This window comes from Heteronotia binoei, chromosome 1 (genome assembly GCF_032191835.1).
Source record: "Heteronotia binoei isolate CCM8104 ecotype False Entrance Well chromosome 1, APGP_CSIRO_Hbin_v1, whole genome shotgun sequence".
Lineage (NCBI taxonomy): Eukaryota > Metazoa > Chordata > Lepidosauria > Squamata > Gekkonidae > Heteronotia > Heteronotia binoei.
Genome location: NC_083223.1, coordinates 21,654,289 through 21,671,981, shown reverse-complemented (window position 1 = coordinate 21,671,981; position 17,693 = coordinate 21,654,289). Strand labels below are relative to the sequence as shown.

The 17,693-nt window shown below is 46.9% G+C and overlaps 1 protein-coding gene and 1 non-coding gene across 2 annotated transcripts; both read left to right on the top strand.

Annotated features, from left to right (window-relative positions):
* Positions 1 to 4,743: 4,743 nt before the first annotated feature.
* PRLH (prolactin releasing hormone) lies at positions 4,744 to 16,639 on the top strand. The gene is made up of 3 exons (XM_060257868.1): positions 4,744 to 4,780; positions 14,423 to 14,578; positions 16,416 to 16,639. Exons 2-3 carry the CDS (start codon positions 14,479 to 14,481, stop codon positions 16,577 to 16,579), a joined length of 264 nt encoding a protein of 87 aa, XP_060113851.1. The 5' UTR covers positions 4,744 to 4,780; positions 14,423 to 14,478; the 3' UTR covers positions 16,580 to 16,639.
* TRNAA-AGC (transfer RNA alanine (anticodon AGC)) lies at positions 5,798 to 5,875 on the top strand. The gene has a single exon. It is a non-coding gene; the product is annotated as a tRNA-Ala (tRNA).
* Positions 16,640 to 17,693: the final 1,054 nt, after the last annotated feature.

Here is a 17,693-nt window from a genome sequence, read left to right as displayed (position 1 = left end):
GGAGCACTGGAGAGGGAAGCCCATGTCTCTAGATTTACTTATCTGTTACTCCGTAAGTGTACCCTTAGAAATCCTTGACTCTCCAGTGCTCCTGATGCAAAGTGCAAAGCTATTTCCATTAGCTTTCTGCCGATAACAAGCCCCATCGTAGAAATCATTTCGTGGTCACAGTGGTGACATTGCAGAACGCTGAAATATTAAATGCTTCTACAGTATCTGTCATTATTTTCTTGTCTTCGGATCGCCTTTATTGCTGTAAATTGGTTTTGTCGATGCCGTATAAAGATGTCACTAAGCCTTATGTATCCTGCACAGGGCAGGAACTCCTTTGCATATTAGGCTACAACCCCCACCCCCACCCCGGATATAGCCAATCCTCCAAGAGCTTACAGGGCCATTTTTCAGTCCCTACTGTAAGGTCTTGGAGGATTGGCTAAATCTTTGGCACCACCTTATATATGTATATATACGTGTATCATATATGCTAAATAAAAGTTGGCATTGTGCCCAGGCAGCACACCAGCTCTAGTTCTTTATGCTCAAAGTCGTTAAACGGGCCTTCATTACTGTATTGGGAACATTGTGTTGCATAGATACAGTCGCGAAGCATGAGAGGAGAGAATCACTCAATGTACTTTTTGCAACACAAGGCTACATCCTTTATTGTATCTCTGGAAAACATCTACACATTTCTCTTTGTGCATACGGTGCTCTCCCACAACATAAACAATACAAAATGCAAACTCTAGAAATCCTGCTGTCGCATTTGTGTCTTCTGTAGTATTCTGTAAGCTACACGTGGCAGCTCTTGATAGCTTCAGCTAATTCCTCATGATCATTAAACAGAACATTACAAATATTTTTGTTTAATTTTTAATCTATTTAGTTCTATTTATATCCCACTTTCCCCATTGAAAGAGCCCCCTGGTGCAGAGTGTTAAAGCAGCAGTACTGCAGTCCGAACTCTGCTCACGACTTGAGTTCAATCCCCGGTGGAAGCTGGGTTTTCAGGTAGCTGGCTTGAGGTAAAATGAGTACCCAGCTTGCTTGGGGGGGGGAGCATAGATGACTGGGGAAGGCAATGGCAAACCACCCTGTAAAAAGTCTGCCGTGAAAACATTGTGAAAGCAACATCACCCCAGAGTCGGAAACAACTGGTGCTTTCACAGGGGACCTTTTCTTTCCTCCCCATTGAAGCAGGCTCACGGTGGCAAACAAGGCCAATAGGCAGATTTAAATATATAAAACCAATTAAAACTTGGTGCAATCACAACTTTAAACACTTAAAAACAGCAAATACAGTAGCAGTAAGCGTTTTCATAAAGGCAGTACACCAATCTTTCCATTATGATTTCCAACATAAGCTCAAATCTCCAGATACAGTTCTGATCTAGAGGCGGGCTCTTTAAAGACAGTTCAATATGTCCAACATGTTAACAATCCCCAGGTGGGGGCAGGGGATCCCCCGGTTTGGAGGCCCTCCCCCCGCTTCAGGGTCATCAGAAAGCAGAAGGGGGGAGGGAAATGTTTGCTGGGCACTCTTGTTATGCCCTATGGAGACTGATTCCCGTACAGTGTAATGAATTGATCCACAGGTATTTGGGGCTCTGGGGGGACCTGCTTTTTGAGGTAGAGGCACCAAATTTGCAGCATAGCATCCAATGCCTCTCTTCAAAACTCCCTCCAAGTTTTAAAAGGATTGGACCAGGGGATTCAATTCTATGAACCTCCAAATAAGGTGCCCCTAGCCATTATTTCTAATGGAGGGAATGCATTTAAAAGGTGTGGTCCCTTTAAATGTGATGGCCAGAACTCCCTTTTGAGTTCAATGATGCTTGTCACACCCTTGCTGCTGGCTCCACCCCCAAAGTCCCGAGATATTTCTTGAATTGGACTTGGCAACCCTAATGTTAACATTTTACATGTAACCAGACAGGAATCACAGAGTTTAACAATCAAAGGCTTGGTGGAAGAGCTCCGTCTTACAGGCCCTGTGGAATTGCAAAAGATCTTGCAGGACCCTAACCTCTTCAAGGAACTCATTCCACAAGCATGCGGCTGCGACAGAAGGTGCTTGCTTGGGTTGCAGCTAACCTGGCTTCTCTAGGGCCAGGGATTGAAAGGGCTGCTTTGGAGGGTGGCATTATACCCTGATGAAGGCCTTCCTCTCCTTACGCTGCCTTCTGCAGAATCCATACTCCCCCCACCCTCCCAATTTTCCAGGTATTTCCTAACTCCGAGCTGGCTGACCGCCTAGGCCCGCTGGGATTCGTTCCAGATTCTGCCATCTCACCTTTAGTGGAGAAGAAATCAGAATTTTGTCCAAATATTTTGACCTTCAGATTTCCTTTGTGACTTTGGAAATAATTCTAAAAAATTCTAGGTCACGCTCCATTTCTCTGTGGGGAGGAGAGGAGAGTGAGTTGAATTCATACTAGGTCAGAGGTCTGCCCACTGTGAAAGATTCTTTTCACTGTGCTGGGGGACCAATGTTAAAGAGACGGTCTACTGATCTCTATGCTGATCCTTCCCACACACGTGCATCTCATTTCTTACATATGGATGTAGATTACGATCCTACTTTGCACTGAATTTACATTAACATTCTACAAGCTCTCAAATATTTATCCACCTTTTTCCCATTTATACCACATCTTTCTCCCTGGCTGTAACCAAAACTCCCTCCAAGTTGAGTCTTGTGAGCTTAAATTCTACTTTGTGAGCTACTGGCTTTAAAGTTGTGAAGAAGAAGAAGATATTGGATTTATATCCCCTCCTCCACTCCGAAGAGTCTCAGAGTGGCTCACAATCTCCTTTACCTTCCTCCCCCACAACAGACACCCTGTGAGGTGGGTGGGGCTGGAGAGGGCTCTCACAGCAGCTGCCCTTTCAAGGACAACTCTGCGAAAGCTGTGGCTGACCCAAGGCCATGCTAGCAGGTGCAAGTGGAGGAGTGGGGAATCAAACCCAGTTCTCCCAGATAAGAGTCTGCACACTTAACCACTACACCAAACTGAAAAAGGTAAAGGTAGTCCCCTGTGCAAGCACCAGTCATTTTCAACTCTGAGGTTGCTTTCACAACGTTTTCACAGCAAACTTTTTACGGGATGGTTTGCCATAGCCTTCCCCAGTCATCTACACTTTCCCCCCAGCAAGCTGGGTACTCATTTGACTGACCTCGGAAGGATGGAAGGCTGAGTCAACCTGGAGCCAGCTACCTGAACCAGCTTTCGCTGGCATCGAACTCAGGTCGTGAGCAGAGGGCTCTGACTGCAGTACTGCAGCTTTACCACTCTGCGCCACAAGGCTCTCTAAAGTTAAAGTTGTGAGCTGCTGCATAAATTAGTTTGCTCTGGGGCCATTTTTCCTCAGCTAAGACGAAAAGGTGTGAGCTGGAGGCTAGAAAACTGAGCTAGCTCATGCTAACTCAGCTCAGAGGGAATACTGGCTGGAACCCAAAGCAGCTTTTCCTCTCCCCCATTTTATACTCACAACAAACCTGTGAAGTTAGGGTAAGCTGAGCGTGTGTGATGGGCACAAGGTCACCCCACAGGTTTCTATAAGTAAAGCAGGGATTCCAACCTAAGTCTCCCAGATCTAGGGTTGCCAAGTCCCTTGCAGGCTCTGGCGGGGGACTTCCTTCATGTGTGCGAAGCGTGTGTGGTGCGATGATGTCACTCACGAGTGATGTCATCATGCTGGCGAAATCATGTGGTGTCCACTAGGCATTTCCGGGCAAACTCTAACTATTTGGGAGGGGAAACTCTATGGTACGTGATGTTGCTGGCATGATGACATCACTTCCAGGTGATGTCATCACACCGGCGACATCGGGGGAGGTCCTCCCCGATGGCCCAATGTGGGCCAGCAGGTTGGGAACTTCCTGGGCAGGGGAATCCCCGCCCAGACCAGGGGCTTGGCAGCCCTACCCAGATCCTGGCCTGAGACTCTAACCACTACATCTCCTTGCAGACAGGTTGGTTCCTGAATGGCCAGCAGCACAGTCATGAATGTTTTGTGAACCTGAAAATCTCTTTCCACATGCCTGCGTATGTGTGCTGCACCCCACTTGGGGGTGTTCTGTGAAGCACAACGTAGCCGCAATGGCAAGAGCCATTCTAGCAGGAGCTGCTTTGCATATTAGGCCACACACACCCTGATGTAGCCAATCCTCCGAGAGCTTACAAGGCTCTTTTTTGTAAGCTCTTGGGGGATTGGCTACATCAGGGGTGTGTGGCCTAATATGCAAAGGAGCTCCTGCTAGAATTCCACCCCTTCCAAGAGATGCACATTTCTGGATCTCACTTATGCCAGGGAAAGAGTGCCAAGCAGCAAAACATGCCCTCTTTGAGAGCCCCCGTCCCCTTCTCTAGGCAAGTAGCTCATCTCTAGCAACCCCAAAGGGAGACCTGCAGTTTAAACTGGCCTTCAACGAGCAAAAATCCATTTAGAATATGTGTGAATAGTCGGTACCTTGTAAAAGCTGAAAGAAGACATGCAAAATAATAGGGGGGATGACCAATCTAGTTCTGAGCCACCTGATTTGTCTAAAGGAAGGAAATATTCTGAGTCACAGAGGGATAAAACCCTCCATTCTTGAGTTGATCAAAATTAACATAAGTAGTTTTGGGGGGGTGGGAGAGGAGACTGCCCTGGCCTCGTGCTGATGTCACAACCAGACATCATCCCTGAGAAAGGCAAGGCATAAAAGGCAGCTCTTCAGCACAAACTGAGAGACCAGGGACAGAAAAGCGGGACCGGTGCTCCTGGGGGGGAAAAAGTAAGTAGCTCCTTCCGTTGATCAGTTCCTCCAGGTTTGTCTAGTTTCAGGGGAAACCGAAGCAAGCGAGACAGTATGGAATGCATGATAATGGATACCCTTTTCAGTGTCGTTTGGGAGTCACCCCCTCTTCAAAATCCCTTCCCATAGGCATTGTTTCCTTGGCATTGTTGAACAGTAGGGGTTGGCGTGTGTGTAATTGTGTGTCAAGTTTGCAGTTCTGCGGTTTGCTAGAGTCATGAAAAGGACCAGGCGGTGGCTAACTAGGTGCTCCAGCTTTTTAATGTCATATTTCCTGAGATCAAATTCAGGCATCCCATTTTGGGAGCAAACTGGAGCTGCTCTCGGTGAAGCCGAGGAAACATTAGAGTTGGCACTTTACAATCCCCTGGAATTTGTTGTTGCTATTATTTTCAATGCCTACCCTGCCGTGAGACACCAACCTGAACTGCTGCAGAGCGCAACTTGTTTGGGATGTGGGTCTACTTGACATGTTTTGGCTATTCCCCCATTTGGTTTTGCATATAGGAAAGAGCAACAGGTTCACACCCTGAAAGCGAGTCCTTGTCTAAGCTGGCTTTTGACTCAGTCCCGAGGGGGGTTTTTTACCTGGAACACACAGGAACAGTTTCCAACTGGCTTGGTGTCAGGGGGTGTGGCTTAATATGCAAATGAGTCTCTGCTGGGCTTTTTCTACAACAAAAGCCCCGCTCAGCCCTCTGTCTGCTTAACCATTCCAGCTTGCAGAACGTGCTGCGTTTAGTAGATAGCCAATACATGATCAACTATATCAAACTAGATGCCTTTAAAAAAATCCGGGGGACGATTTTGCAATTCTATTTCAACTACATACATAACAAGCATGAAGCTATAACTTGAGATATGGGAAACCTGCCCTGATTGCACCCCAAGTGATTTAAACATGGGAAGAGGGTCTGTGGCTACATAACAAGCATGAAGCTATAACTTGAGATATGGGAAACCTGCCCTGATTGCACCCCAAGTGATTTAAACATGGGAAGAGGGTCTGTGGCTCAGTGGTAGAGCATCTGCTCAGCAAGCAGAAGGTCCCAGGTTCAACCCCTGGCTTCTCCAGGGATTGAACCTCGAAAGGTACAGGCCTCATTTTGGACAGCAGCAGAACTCTGGAACCTCTAAATTTTATTGTGCTCTTTCTTACCACCACTCCTCCCTGCTTCTGGGCTCCTTTGTTCAACCTCCTAACAAACTTTCTAAGATTTTCTCCTACCCCCCCAAAAAAAAGGGGGGGGGGAATAACCAAAACATATCAAGCAGACAGATAGAAATCTTCATCTGCCAGTGCGGCCACATAGGAGAAAGTAATTTAAAAAGTCTGATGGGAGTAAGGTTTTATGATGACAATTATAATTCCAGAAGCCTTGTAAGATAGATGCTGCTGATATAATATAGTCCACCTTCCGGTGACGTCAGGGGTGTGTGGCATATGCAAAATGAGTTATGCAAGCGAGTTGTGCTAATGAGCTCCAGCACCTCTTTTTCTACACAGTGACCCCAGGGAAGGTGGTATGAAAGACCATCCACCATGAGAGACCTTGGATCACCACCGACACTCAGACTAGCCCATGTGAAGCTTGATAGACCAGTGGTCTAATTCAGCAGAAGGTAGCTTCAACCAATCAAAGAGGCTTCTGCACATAGCCTACCTTTCCTCGCAAACTTCCATGTATGGAAATGGAAAGAATGCAACATATTTATGGCTGCCTGTAGTGTACTTTTTGCCTGGTCAGAACCAGCTGCTGACCTCTTCTGACAGTGCCAGTTGCTTATTTGGAGTGGAAGGAAAAACCCCAGCAGACACCTCCTTCCTTTCCCACGCTCTGGCCAAGCCCAGCAATGTTCATTTGTCTGTATCATCCAGGTATTCAGGCTACTTCTCGATGTGAAGACCATCCACTGGGGCCTGAGGATTTAGGTCAGGGGTGGCCAAACTGAGGTTCTTAAAGCTCCCACTGCCCCATCAGCTGGCTTGAAGAAGCCATTTCTCTCTTTAAATCATTTTGCCAAGTCAAACCAGCGGGCTACTTGGAGAATGCATTTTAAAGTTAAAGATGCTTTCTTTCTTTCTCTCCTCTCCTGTCTCCCCCATCTATTTGCCTGCCTGCCCTCCCTTCCTTCAGAAGTCCCAGCAACTTGATCCTAGGAGAATGCTCCCCCATAGCAATTATTGCATGTAGGGTTGCCAGTTCCAAACTGGAAAATACTGGATATTTGAGGGGTTGGAACCTGAAGGGAATAAGTGACTTCAGTGTGTTATAATGCCATAGAGTCCACCTTCCAAAATGGTCATTTTTCTCCAGGGGAACTGATCTCTGTTACCTGGAGATCAGTTGTAATCCCAAGGGGGTCTCCAGCCACTGCCTGGGGGTTGAACAACCCATAAAGAGCAACGCGGATAGTAGAGCAAGAAATTAAGGTAATAAACTTCCTCAAAACCCAGCCTCATTAAGGTAATAAACCTCCGCGAAACTCAGCCTCATTAAAGCAATAAAGCTCCACAAAACCCAGCCTGGGGGTTGGCAACCCCAGTTGCATGCTTGGGTCACCTCCCGCCACGAGAGAGTCCCGAGAAAGTGGCTTCTGTGTATGTTTGCCTCTCAATGGATATGGTAAAATATATTCAGAACCAGCAAAGAGGGCTCAGGGTACCTCAATATCTGAGGCAGAATATTCAGATGGTATTCCCCCTCCCCCGGTCATATAAATAAAAGAATAAACAAAAGAACTGACCAATTTGTTCCTTTTTAACAGTTCTGTGCAATCTGCTATTCATGTAAGGTGAAGCTCAGGGGTCATTTCATAGAAAAAGAGGTGCCAGAGATCATTAGCACAACTCATTTGCAGAACTCATTTGCATATGCCTCAAACCACTGACATCACCGGAAGGTATACTAATTTATATCAGCTCAGCATCTGCCTTCAAATGCTTCTTGAATTATAATGGTCATAATAAAACCTTGCTCCCATCATACGTTTTCAATTACTTTCTCCTATGTGGCCGCAAGTGGCATAGATTTAAAGATTTCCATCTGTCTGCTTTATATGTTTGGGTTATTTTTCCATTTTTTGTGGAGGAAAATATTAGAAAGTTTGACAAATCATAAGAGTTCAGCAAAATTCTTACAGGGGGTTTGAACAATGGAGAATGAAAGAGCACAATAAAATTTAGAGGTTCCGGAGCTCCGCTCCTGTGAGCACCTGCCCAAAATGAGGCCTGGCGAAGCTGCCTGCCTCACATCACAGCTTTACACTTTTTGACAGAGTGTTCATCAATTCATCAGCCTGCTTGTTGCTGCTCAGTGGATTGCTTAAGCTAGGGGTATCAAACATGCAGTTTGGGGGCCAAATCAGGCCCCTGGAGGGCTCCTATCAGCCCCCTGAGCAACTGGCTGTCATCTGCTTCCTTCTTCTTATATCTTGCTTCCTTCTGCATAACAGCTTGCATTGCAAGGTCTTGCTCAATTGCACAGGAGCTATGGAGCAAAACCTCTATTTTCTTCATTGGCTGAGGCTCCTCCCTTGGGGAGGGAGGAATAGCTTGCTTTGCCAGGCTCTCTCAATCACACTGCAGAGCTACTGAGCCAAGCCTCTCTTCCTTCTGAGGCTCCCCACCCCCTCAGTCCCCTGGAGAAAGAAGGAAAGAGCCAGAGCTTCCTTTGCCCAGTTCCCTGGATCCCATGGGTGAAATACAAAGAAAGCATCTTTAAAACCAATGAGTGCTAACGTTTTAAGCATATTTTAAGTTGTTTAAAAATATATATATTTATGTTTGTGTTGGTTATAAAATTTGTATCTCTGCGATCTAATCTTAATAGGTACACACACAGCCCGGCCCGACATGGTCCGGCCCGACAAGGTCTCATTTATGTCAGATCCAGTTCAGTTCAGACCCTTATTGGCATAAAAGCAATAATGATTCACAATCAAAAGTAGGTATAAAAGCCTGAAGTACAGTAAGAACAATACATAAAGCAATCAATAATATTAATCAAGAGTAGACACCCAGCAATTAAAATACAGTAGTATGCCTAGATTTAATTTTATAGGCTTCAACTAAGAAATTCACAACACATGTAGTAATGGGGGGATTAACATCTTCTAAAAAGTAGGTTGGAGTTTTCCTTTTAGTAAATACATTGTGTTGGAGATATTCAGCTAAAAATTGTCTACGTTGTGAGACCAGGAAAGGATATTCTAAAATAATATGGGATATAGAATCAAGGACTCCTAATTCACATGGACATAATCTATTCTGGAGAGATATCTGTCTAAACCTACCAAAGAGAACTGTTGATGGGAAGGCATTTAAACATGCCAGAGTAAAAGTCTGACGATGGAATGGGGAATATAAAGTAAAAAAAATAATGGAGCATCTTCCCATTTATAATAATAATAATAATAATAATAATAATAGCTTTTATTTCTATCCCGCCCTCCCCGCCTAGGCGGCTCAGGGCGGCTAACAACAGCTCATACATTAACATAAATAATAAAACTTTGGATTTAACAATTAAAATTAAACATATAAAAACCAGTTAGTTAAATTAAAAATGCATAATTTAAGTTACACTATATGTATATATATATCTGGCAGCAATAAGACTGTTCTGCTGCTGGTTCTGCCAGTTTAGATAATAGTATAGATGGCGGTTCTTTGTACCAGGCAACTCAGCAGTCCATGTCATTATAGGCTTGTCTAAAAAGGGCGGTCTTGCAGGCCCTGCGGAACTGGTCAAGGTTCCGCAGGGCCCGCACTTCCTCCGGAAGCTGGTTCCACAGTGCAGGTGCCGCAACTGAAAAGGCCCGTGCTCTGGTGTTTTGGAGTTTGACCTCTCTCGGTCCAGGGATGGTCATTTTGTTTTTACCCACTGACCTCAGTGCCCTCTGGGGTTCATATGGGGAGAGACGGTCCCTTAGGTAGGCTGGTCCTCGGCCATATAGGGCTTTAAAGGTGATAACCAACACTTTGTACTGGACTCGGTAGGTAATTGGCAGCCAGTGCAGTCCGCGCAGCCCCGGCCGTATGTGCTCCCATTTCGAGAGCCCCAATAGTAGCCTGGCCGACGCGTTCTGCACCAGCTGCAGCTTCCGGGTCCGGCACAGAGGTAGCCCCAAGTAGAGGGTATTACAGTAGTCCAATCTTGAGGTGACCGTTGCATGGATCACTGTTGCGAGGTCGCGGCGTTCCAGGAAGGGGGCCAACTGCCTTGCCCGCTTCAGATGGAAGAATGCTGACTTGGCAGTGGCTGCTATCTGGGCCTCCATTGATAATGAAGGCTCCAGTAAAACACCCAGACTTTTTACCTGGCGCGCTGGTTCCAATGGTGCGCCGTCGAAAGTTGGGAGAGCTATTTCCCCTCCCAGGGCGCCACGACCCACACAAAGGACCTCTGTCTTCGCTGGATTCAGCTTCAACCCACTCAACCTGAGCCACGTCGCAACAGCCTGCAAGGCCCGATCCAGGTTCCCTGGGGCGGAGCCAGGCCGGCCATCCATTAGTAGATAGAGCTGGGTGTCATCTGCATATTGATGGCAGCCCAGCCCGAACCTCCGGACAATCTGGGCAAGGGGGCGCATATAAATGTTAAACAGCATTGGGGAGAGAACTGCTCCCTGAGGCACCCCACAGTCAAGTGTGTGCCTCTGGGATCGTTCACCCCCAATGGCCACCCTTTGTCCCCGATCGGAGAGGAAGGAGGAAAGCCATTGCAAGGCCAACCCCCCCAACCCCTATGTCGGTGAGGCGGCGCTTTAGCAACTGGTGGTCGACTGTGTCAAATGCCGCCGGCAGGTCTAATAACATCAGTACCGCAGCGCCGCCCCGATCCAGATGCCGCTGGAGGTCATCCACCAAGGCGACCAGCTCTGTCTCCGTCCCATGGCCCGGTCGGAACCCAGACTAGCACGGGTCAAGAACGGAAGCGTCATCTAGGAATCTCTGTAGCTGCAACGCCACTGCCCTCTCAATAATTTTACCTAAAAATGGTAAATTAGACACCGGACGGTAATTTGCCAATTCGGCCGGGTCTGCTGTACATTTTTTTAGGAGAGGGCGAACCAACGCCTCTTTCAAAGGTGTTGGGAAATGCCCCTCTGCGAGGGATCTATTTATGATGTCCCGTAAAGGACATCTGAGCTCCCTCTGGCAAGATTTAATCAGCCAAGAGGGGCACGGATCCAAATCACATGTTGTTGGGCGAGCAGCGGAGAGGATCCCATCGACTTCCTCCAGGTTGAGCGGATCGAAGCGATCCAGAACCAAACCCAAAGACAGGCACGGAGCCTCAATTTCACTCACTGTTTCCAAGGTGGTAGGCAGGTCTTGGCGGAGCAATGAGATTTTATCCGCAAAATATTTCGCAAATGCCTCACAGCTGATCTCCAATTCTCTAATGTTTGGTTTGCCTTGTGGCAATGTTATAAGATCCGCAATTATTCTAAACAATTGTGCTGGGCGCGAATTTGCGGATGCAATCTTGGTTGCAAAGTAGTTTTTCTTTGCAGCCTTGACTGCCATCTCATAAGACTTCATTTAGGGTTGCCAAGTCCAATTCAAGAAATATTGGGGGTGGAGCCAGGAGACATTGGGTGTGACAAGCATAATTGAACTCCAAGGGAGTTCTGGCCATCACATTTAAAGGGACAGCACACTTTTATAAATGCCTTCCTTCCGTAGGAAATAAGGAAGGATAGGGCACCTTCCTTTGGGGCTCATGGAATTGGACCCCCTGGCCCAATCGTTTTGAAACTTGGGAGTTATTTTGGGGAGAGGCACTAGATGCTATACTGAAAATTTGGTGCCTCTACCTAAAAAAAACAGCCCCCCCCAGAGCCCCCAAAACCTCCAGATCAATTCCCCATTATACCCTATGAGAATCGATCTCCACATAGGGAATAATGAAGTGCCCAGCAGACATTTCCCTCTCCCCCCCCTTATTTCTGGCAACTCTGAAGTGAGGGATTGGCCTGTCTACTCATGATTTGCTGCCAACTTCTTCAAAGTAACACAGATACCCCATCCCAAGAGGAAGCCTTTCCAATTGGAGCCTAAAGCCTCCGGAGGTGGAAAGTCACTAGGCTTCCCAAACCTCCCGCTCTGGCGGGAGACTTCTGGGTTCACAGCCTCATCTCCCGCTCTTCAAAACTCTGGAAGCAGGGGTGGGAGGTGGAGGGGGGGAGAACATACCTTTAGGCTTCATGTTGTAGAGCTCCTGAGCCGTTTGCAAAATGTCTGCCCCTTTAAGGCTGGGCAGGAAGCAGGAAGCAGAAAGGGCTTCTGAGAACGGCCCCTCCATTTCTTTTGCTTTCGTTTTCACAGGAAGTAGAGTTGTCCGGAGGAAGATCTGGTAAGTGTGTGTGTGTGGGAGGGAGGGGGCAGGGGATTCCCTAGTTTGGAGGCCCTCCCCCCCTTTAGAAAGCGTGGGGGGGGAGGGAAATGTCTACTAGGCACTCTATTATTCCCTATGGAGAACGATTCCCATAGGGAATAATAGGAAATTGATCCGTGGGTATTGGGGGCTCTGGGAGGCTATTTTTTAAGGTAGAGGCACCAAATTTTTAGTATAGCATCTAGTGCCTCTCCCCAAAATACCCCCCAAGTTTCAAAACGATTGGACCAGAGGGTCCAATTCTATGAGCCCCAAAATATGGTGCCCCTATCCTTAATTATTTCCTATGGAAGAAAGGCATTTTAAAAGGTGTGCTGTCTCTTTAAATGTGATGGCAAGAACTCCCTTGGAGTTCAATTATGCTTGTCACATCCTTGTTCTTGGCTCCACCCCAATGTCTCCTGGCCCCACCCCCAAAGCCCCCAGATTTTTCTTTAATTGGACTTGGCAACCCTAAAAGTCACATGGTGGCTATGGTGGTGGGACTTCCCCCCCACACCGGTCAGCTGACTGGGGATGGGAAGGAGCCTGGGAAAGCGGAAGAGCTCCTGCTGGGACCTGGGGATTGGCAAGCCTACATGTCTTTGGGGTATATCTAGATTGGCTGCAGAGCAAATGGGGGGATGAGAGGGGAGCACTTTTTGGTATTCATGATCCATAAGCCTTAGATCGTCACATAAGAAAAGTGTCCACTTCAATACCAAGTTTTTGTAGTTTGTGGGTATATGTAGAGAGGAGAGCCAAGTAATGAATCCAAGATGTCAGATCCAGCCCTCATAACAAATGAGTTCGACACCTTAAGCTTTCCCTTCAGAATAGCTCATCACAGCACAGTCAGGTTATTGTGTATCCCCATTTGCATATATCTAAATGAAGTTCTTCTCTCCATCTCCCTGACGCACCACTGCTTTACTTGGTAGGGGCAGCATGAATAAGGGAGTGCTGAAATATATCAATGGTCAGAAACTTTATTTGGACAGAAAAGAAATCCACAATTAAGTACACTGTTGGAATTCTCCCCTATGTGGGTAAAAGAGAGTCAGTGTTAAAAGAATGTGGTAGTTCATTACAAGTACTGAAGCTACCTTGGAATTATTTATACCCTCTAAATTGCAAAAAGGAAGAAAAGGGAAAGCGGGGGTCCAGTAAAAGTGAAAATCATTCCATTCCCACAGGTTTCAACAAAAGCATGTCTCCTCCTTGAAATCAATGAACTGGAATTCATTTCTACAACACATACACTTTAGTTTACTGAGAAATTCAGACATAAATTGGACTATGAACTGATCTGTGACTTCTTATATGTATTGATTAGGAATCGTATGAATTTGTCACTTAGATAATAGAATATTTCTTTGCAGGGCTTTTTTTGTAGCAGGAACTCCTTTGCATATAAGGCCGCAAACCCCCTGATGTAACCAATCCTCCAAGAGCTTTCAGCAGACCCTGTAAGAAGAGCCCTGTAAGCTCTTGGAGGATTGACTATGTCAGGGGTGCATATGCATAATATGCAAAGGAGTTCCTGCTACAAAAAAAGTCTTGTATCTTTAGTTATTTATTCATGATATATGGCATTATCTTCTTTTCCATAGATCTGTTCTGGGTTACCTAACCTCCAGCTGGTAGCTGGAGATCTAATGGACTTACAACTGGTTTCCAGATGGCAGCTATCAGCTCCCCTGGAGAAAATGGCTGCTTTGGAAGATGGTCTCTGTGCTAGATGGTCTCTGAGCCAGTTTGATGTAGTGGTTAAGTGTGCGGACTCTTATCCGGGAGAACCGGGTTTGATTCCCCACTCTTCCACTTACAGCTGCTGGAATGGCCTTGGTTCAGTCATAGCTCTGGCAGAGGTTGTCCTTGAAAAGGCAGCTACTGTGAGAGTCCTCTCAGCCCCACCCACCTCACAGGGTATCTGTTGTGGGGGAGGAAGGTAAAGGAGATTGTGAGCCACTCTGAAACTCTGAAATTCGGAGTGATATAAATTCAATATCTTCTTCTATGGCGTTGTACCCTGCTGAGGTCCCTCTCCTCCCCAAACCCAGCCCTCTTCAGGCTCCACCCCCAATATCTCCAGGTGTTTTCCCAACCCAGAGCTGGCAACCCCAAGAGTTCTAAATTTTTGTACTATTTTGTTCTGGGGCTCTGTCATTAAAGGAAAGCTCCTTGGAGAAGTCCCTCTTCCTCATATAGGACTGCTTCTTTCTTGTGATTGCAGGCCAAGCACACACTTTCAGGGACAAGTTGGAGGAACTCGGTGCAAAGCTGGAAGGGATGAAACTGCCGGCCGCCTGCCTCATGTGCTTGCTGCTGCTGTGCTTGGTGCTGCCCAATGCTGGAAGCAGAATCTTCGAGCGGTCCATGGAAATCAGAAGTAGGTTTGGGGAACGAGGGCGAGCCTGTGTAGTCCATGGAATTATAATCTGTTCCAGCAAAAGAAAAAAGAAGTCCAGGGGCATTATAAGGACTAATAATTGTTATTCCGATAGGAGCTCTCATGAGTCAGAGCTCGCTTCCTCAGATAACAACAGGAAGAACGTTTCTATGACTTTTTGAGCTGTACATAACAGCTTGTTTCTGTCATAGATTCATAGAGTTGGAAGGGGCTGTGCAGGCCATCTAGTTCATCTCAATGCAGGATCAGCCTAGAGCATCCCTGAGAAGTGTTTGTCCAGCTGCGGCTTGAAGACTGCCAGTGAGGGGGAGCTCAGCACCTCCCTCAGCTGCTGATTCCGCTGCTGAACTACTCTGTAAAAAATAGTTTCCTAATATCCAGCAGGATCAGGGGATGTAAACATTTCCTGGAGAGGAGCCATAAACAGCCTGGAGAGGAGGCGGCTGAGGTGATAGGATCACCATCTTCAAGTACTTGAAGGGCTGTCATATAGAGGATGGTGCAGAATTGTTTTCTGTGGCCCCAGAAGGTAGGACCAGAACCAATGGGTTGAAACTAAATCAAAAGAGTTTCCGGCTCAACATTACGAAGAACTTCCTGACCGTTAAAAGCAGTTCCTCAGTGGAACAGGCTTCCTCAGGAGGTGGTGGGCTCTCCTTCCTTGGAGGTTTTTGAACAGAGGCTAGATGGCCATCTGACAGCAATGAGGATCCTGTGGATTTGTGAATTTCCTGCATTGTCCTGGGGCTGGGCTAGATGACCCTGGAGTAGGGCCGGTGCTAGGCTTTTTGGTGCCCTAGGCGAGCTGCCCACTAGCGCCCCACCCCCCCATTGAAAAACAGAATTTTAGGAAATATGAAGAGCATCAACTTAAAACTTTTTATATTTTTTTATTTTCAGGGTTTTTAATTTATATTTTAAGCTTTTTTAAAAAAAAATTGTGAGATTAAGCAATAAAAATTGTGAGAATAAGTATTTTTTTAAAAATAGAGCATCTTCTAAAAATAGTCAAGGACAGTAGAGTCTGGTTGTATGCCAGCTGAAAAATTTGAGATAAGTTCCTTACACAAGCACATAATATGGTTGAGCCGGCACAGAGATGAAGAGAAGGCCTCTCTGCGGCACCCCACAACCTCCCTGGATTGGCAGCCAGAGCGCTGGCAAGTGTAGATGTGTGTCAGGCTCCATTCCACATCTTTTGTGTGCCTCCCTTCTGCTACTCCCACCATTATATTTATTTTATTTACTCAAGGACTTTCATCCTTTTTTCTTTGTAACCCAATGAGTCCACTGGTGGCTAATGATATACCATGAGCCCTGTGGCGCAGAGTGGTAAAGCTGCAGTACTGCAGTCGAAGCCCTTTACTCATCACCTGAGTTCAATCCCGGTGGAAGCTGGGTTCAGGTAGCCGGCTCGAGGTTGACTCAGCCTTCCATCCTTCCGAAGTCAGTAAAATGAGTACCCAGCTTGCGGGGGTGGGGGGAGAAGTGTAGATGACTGGGGAAGGCAAAGTCTGCCATGAAAACGTTGTGAAAGCAACGTCACCCCAGATTCGGAAACGACTGGTGCTTGCACAGGGGACTACCTTTACCTTTTTAATGATATACCACCAGGGTTGCCAGGTGCTACCTCAACAGCATCTCTTCTGAACAGACTTTGCAGGCCTTTCCTGAATATGTGCTAAAATGCCAAAAGAGCTCCTCAGGGCTTTAGTCAGTGCTCCTTCCTGCCACAGGAAAGTGTAAGTGAAGAGAGGCGGGGAGAAGCCTTGTCTTTCCCCTGGATTCTCCTTATCTCTGGTGTTTTGCCTTCTAGATCCTGATATTGATCCTTCCTGGTACACGGGGAGAGGGATCCGGCCGGTGGGGCGGTTCGGCAGGCGGAGAGCAGCCTCTGAGAGCATCCAGAAACTGAACTACCGGCACCGGCAAGTTTGCTTCCCTATAGTGGAGAGCGACGAATCTGTGCAAGATGAATGACACTCTCCAAGTGAATAATGTGCCATCATGACAAGAAATAAAACACACACACACACGCACAAACACACCTTTCAGTTTCTCCTGAAGGCAAATAAAGACATTAGGCCTCACAGCAAACTCGCTTTTATGGCTAAAGCCAATGATTCAAACCATGACCGCAGTAAAATCTGAAAGAAGAATTCCACTAGATCATCTGTCTCCTCACGGTTATGTTCTGCTTTTACTGTCAAAAATCTATTTGCCAAACACACGCGGTGCAGAATGATTTTCTTAGCTGTGAACAACTGTTGGGAGGAGCAATCCAGAGCCCCTAAGCCGAGGGGGGCAGCAGAGTGCCAAATAAACAGCTCAGCATGTAGGCTTCCCAACCCCGCCCCCCCGCCCTGGCGGGGGACTCCTGAATTTGCAGCCTCCTCCCCCGCTCTCCAAAAATCCGGAAGTGGGGGGAGAACATGCGTGTAGGCATCATGTAGTTGTAGAGCTCCTGATCCGTTTGTAAAATGTGTGCCTTTAAGGCTGAGCAGGAAACAGGAAGGGCTTCATTGGAAAGGGTCAGTAAGTTTCCATGGAGAACGGCCCCTCCCTTTCTTTTGCTTTCGTTTTCACAGCAAGCAAAGTTCTGCAGGAAGAAGATCTAGTAAGTATTTGTGTGTGTGAGAGAGAGGGAGGGGGCAGGGGATTCCCTGGTTTGGAGGCCCTCCCCCCCTTTAGAAAGCGTTGGGGGGGGAGGGAAATGTCTACTGGGCACTCTATTATTCCCTATGGAGAACGATTCCCATAGGGAATAATGGGGAATTGATCCATGGGTATTGGGGGCTCTGTGGGGGCTATTTTTTGAGGTAGAGGCACCAAATTTTTAGTATAACATCTAGTGCCTCTCCCCAAAATACCCCCCGAGTTTCAAAACAATTGGACCAGAGGGTCCAATTCTATGAGCCCCCAAAAATGGTGCCCCTATCCTTAATTATTTCCTATGGAAGAAAGGCATTTAAAAAGGTGTGCTGTCCCTTTAAATGTGATGGCCAGAACTCCCTTGGAGTTCAATTATGCTTGTCACACCCTTGTTCCTGGCTCCACCCCCAATGTCTCCTGGCTCCACCCCCCAAAGCCTCCT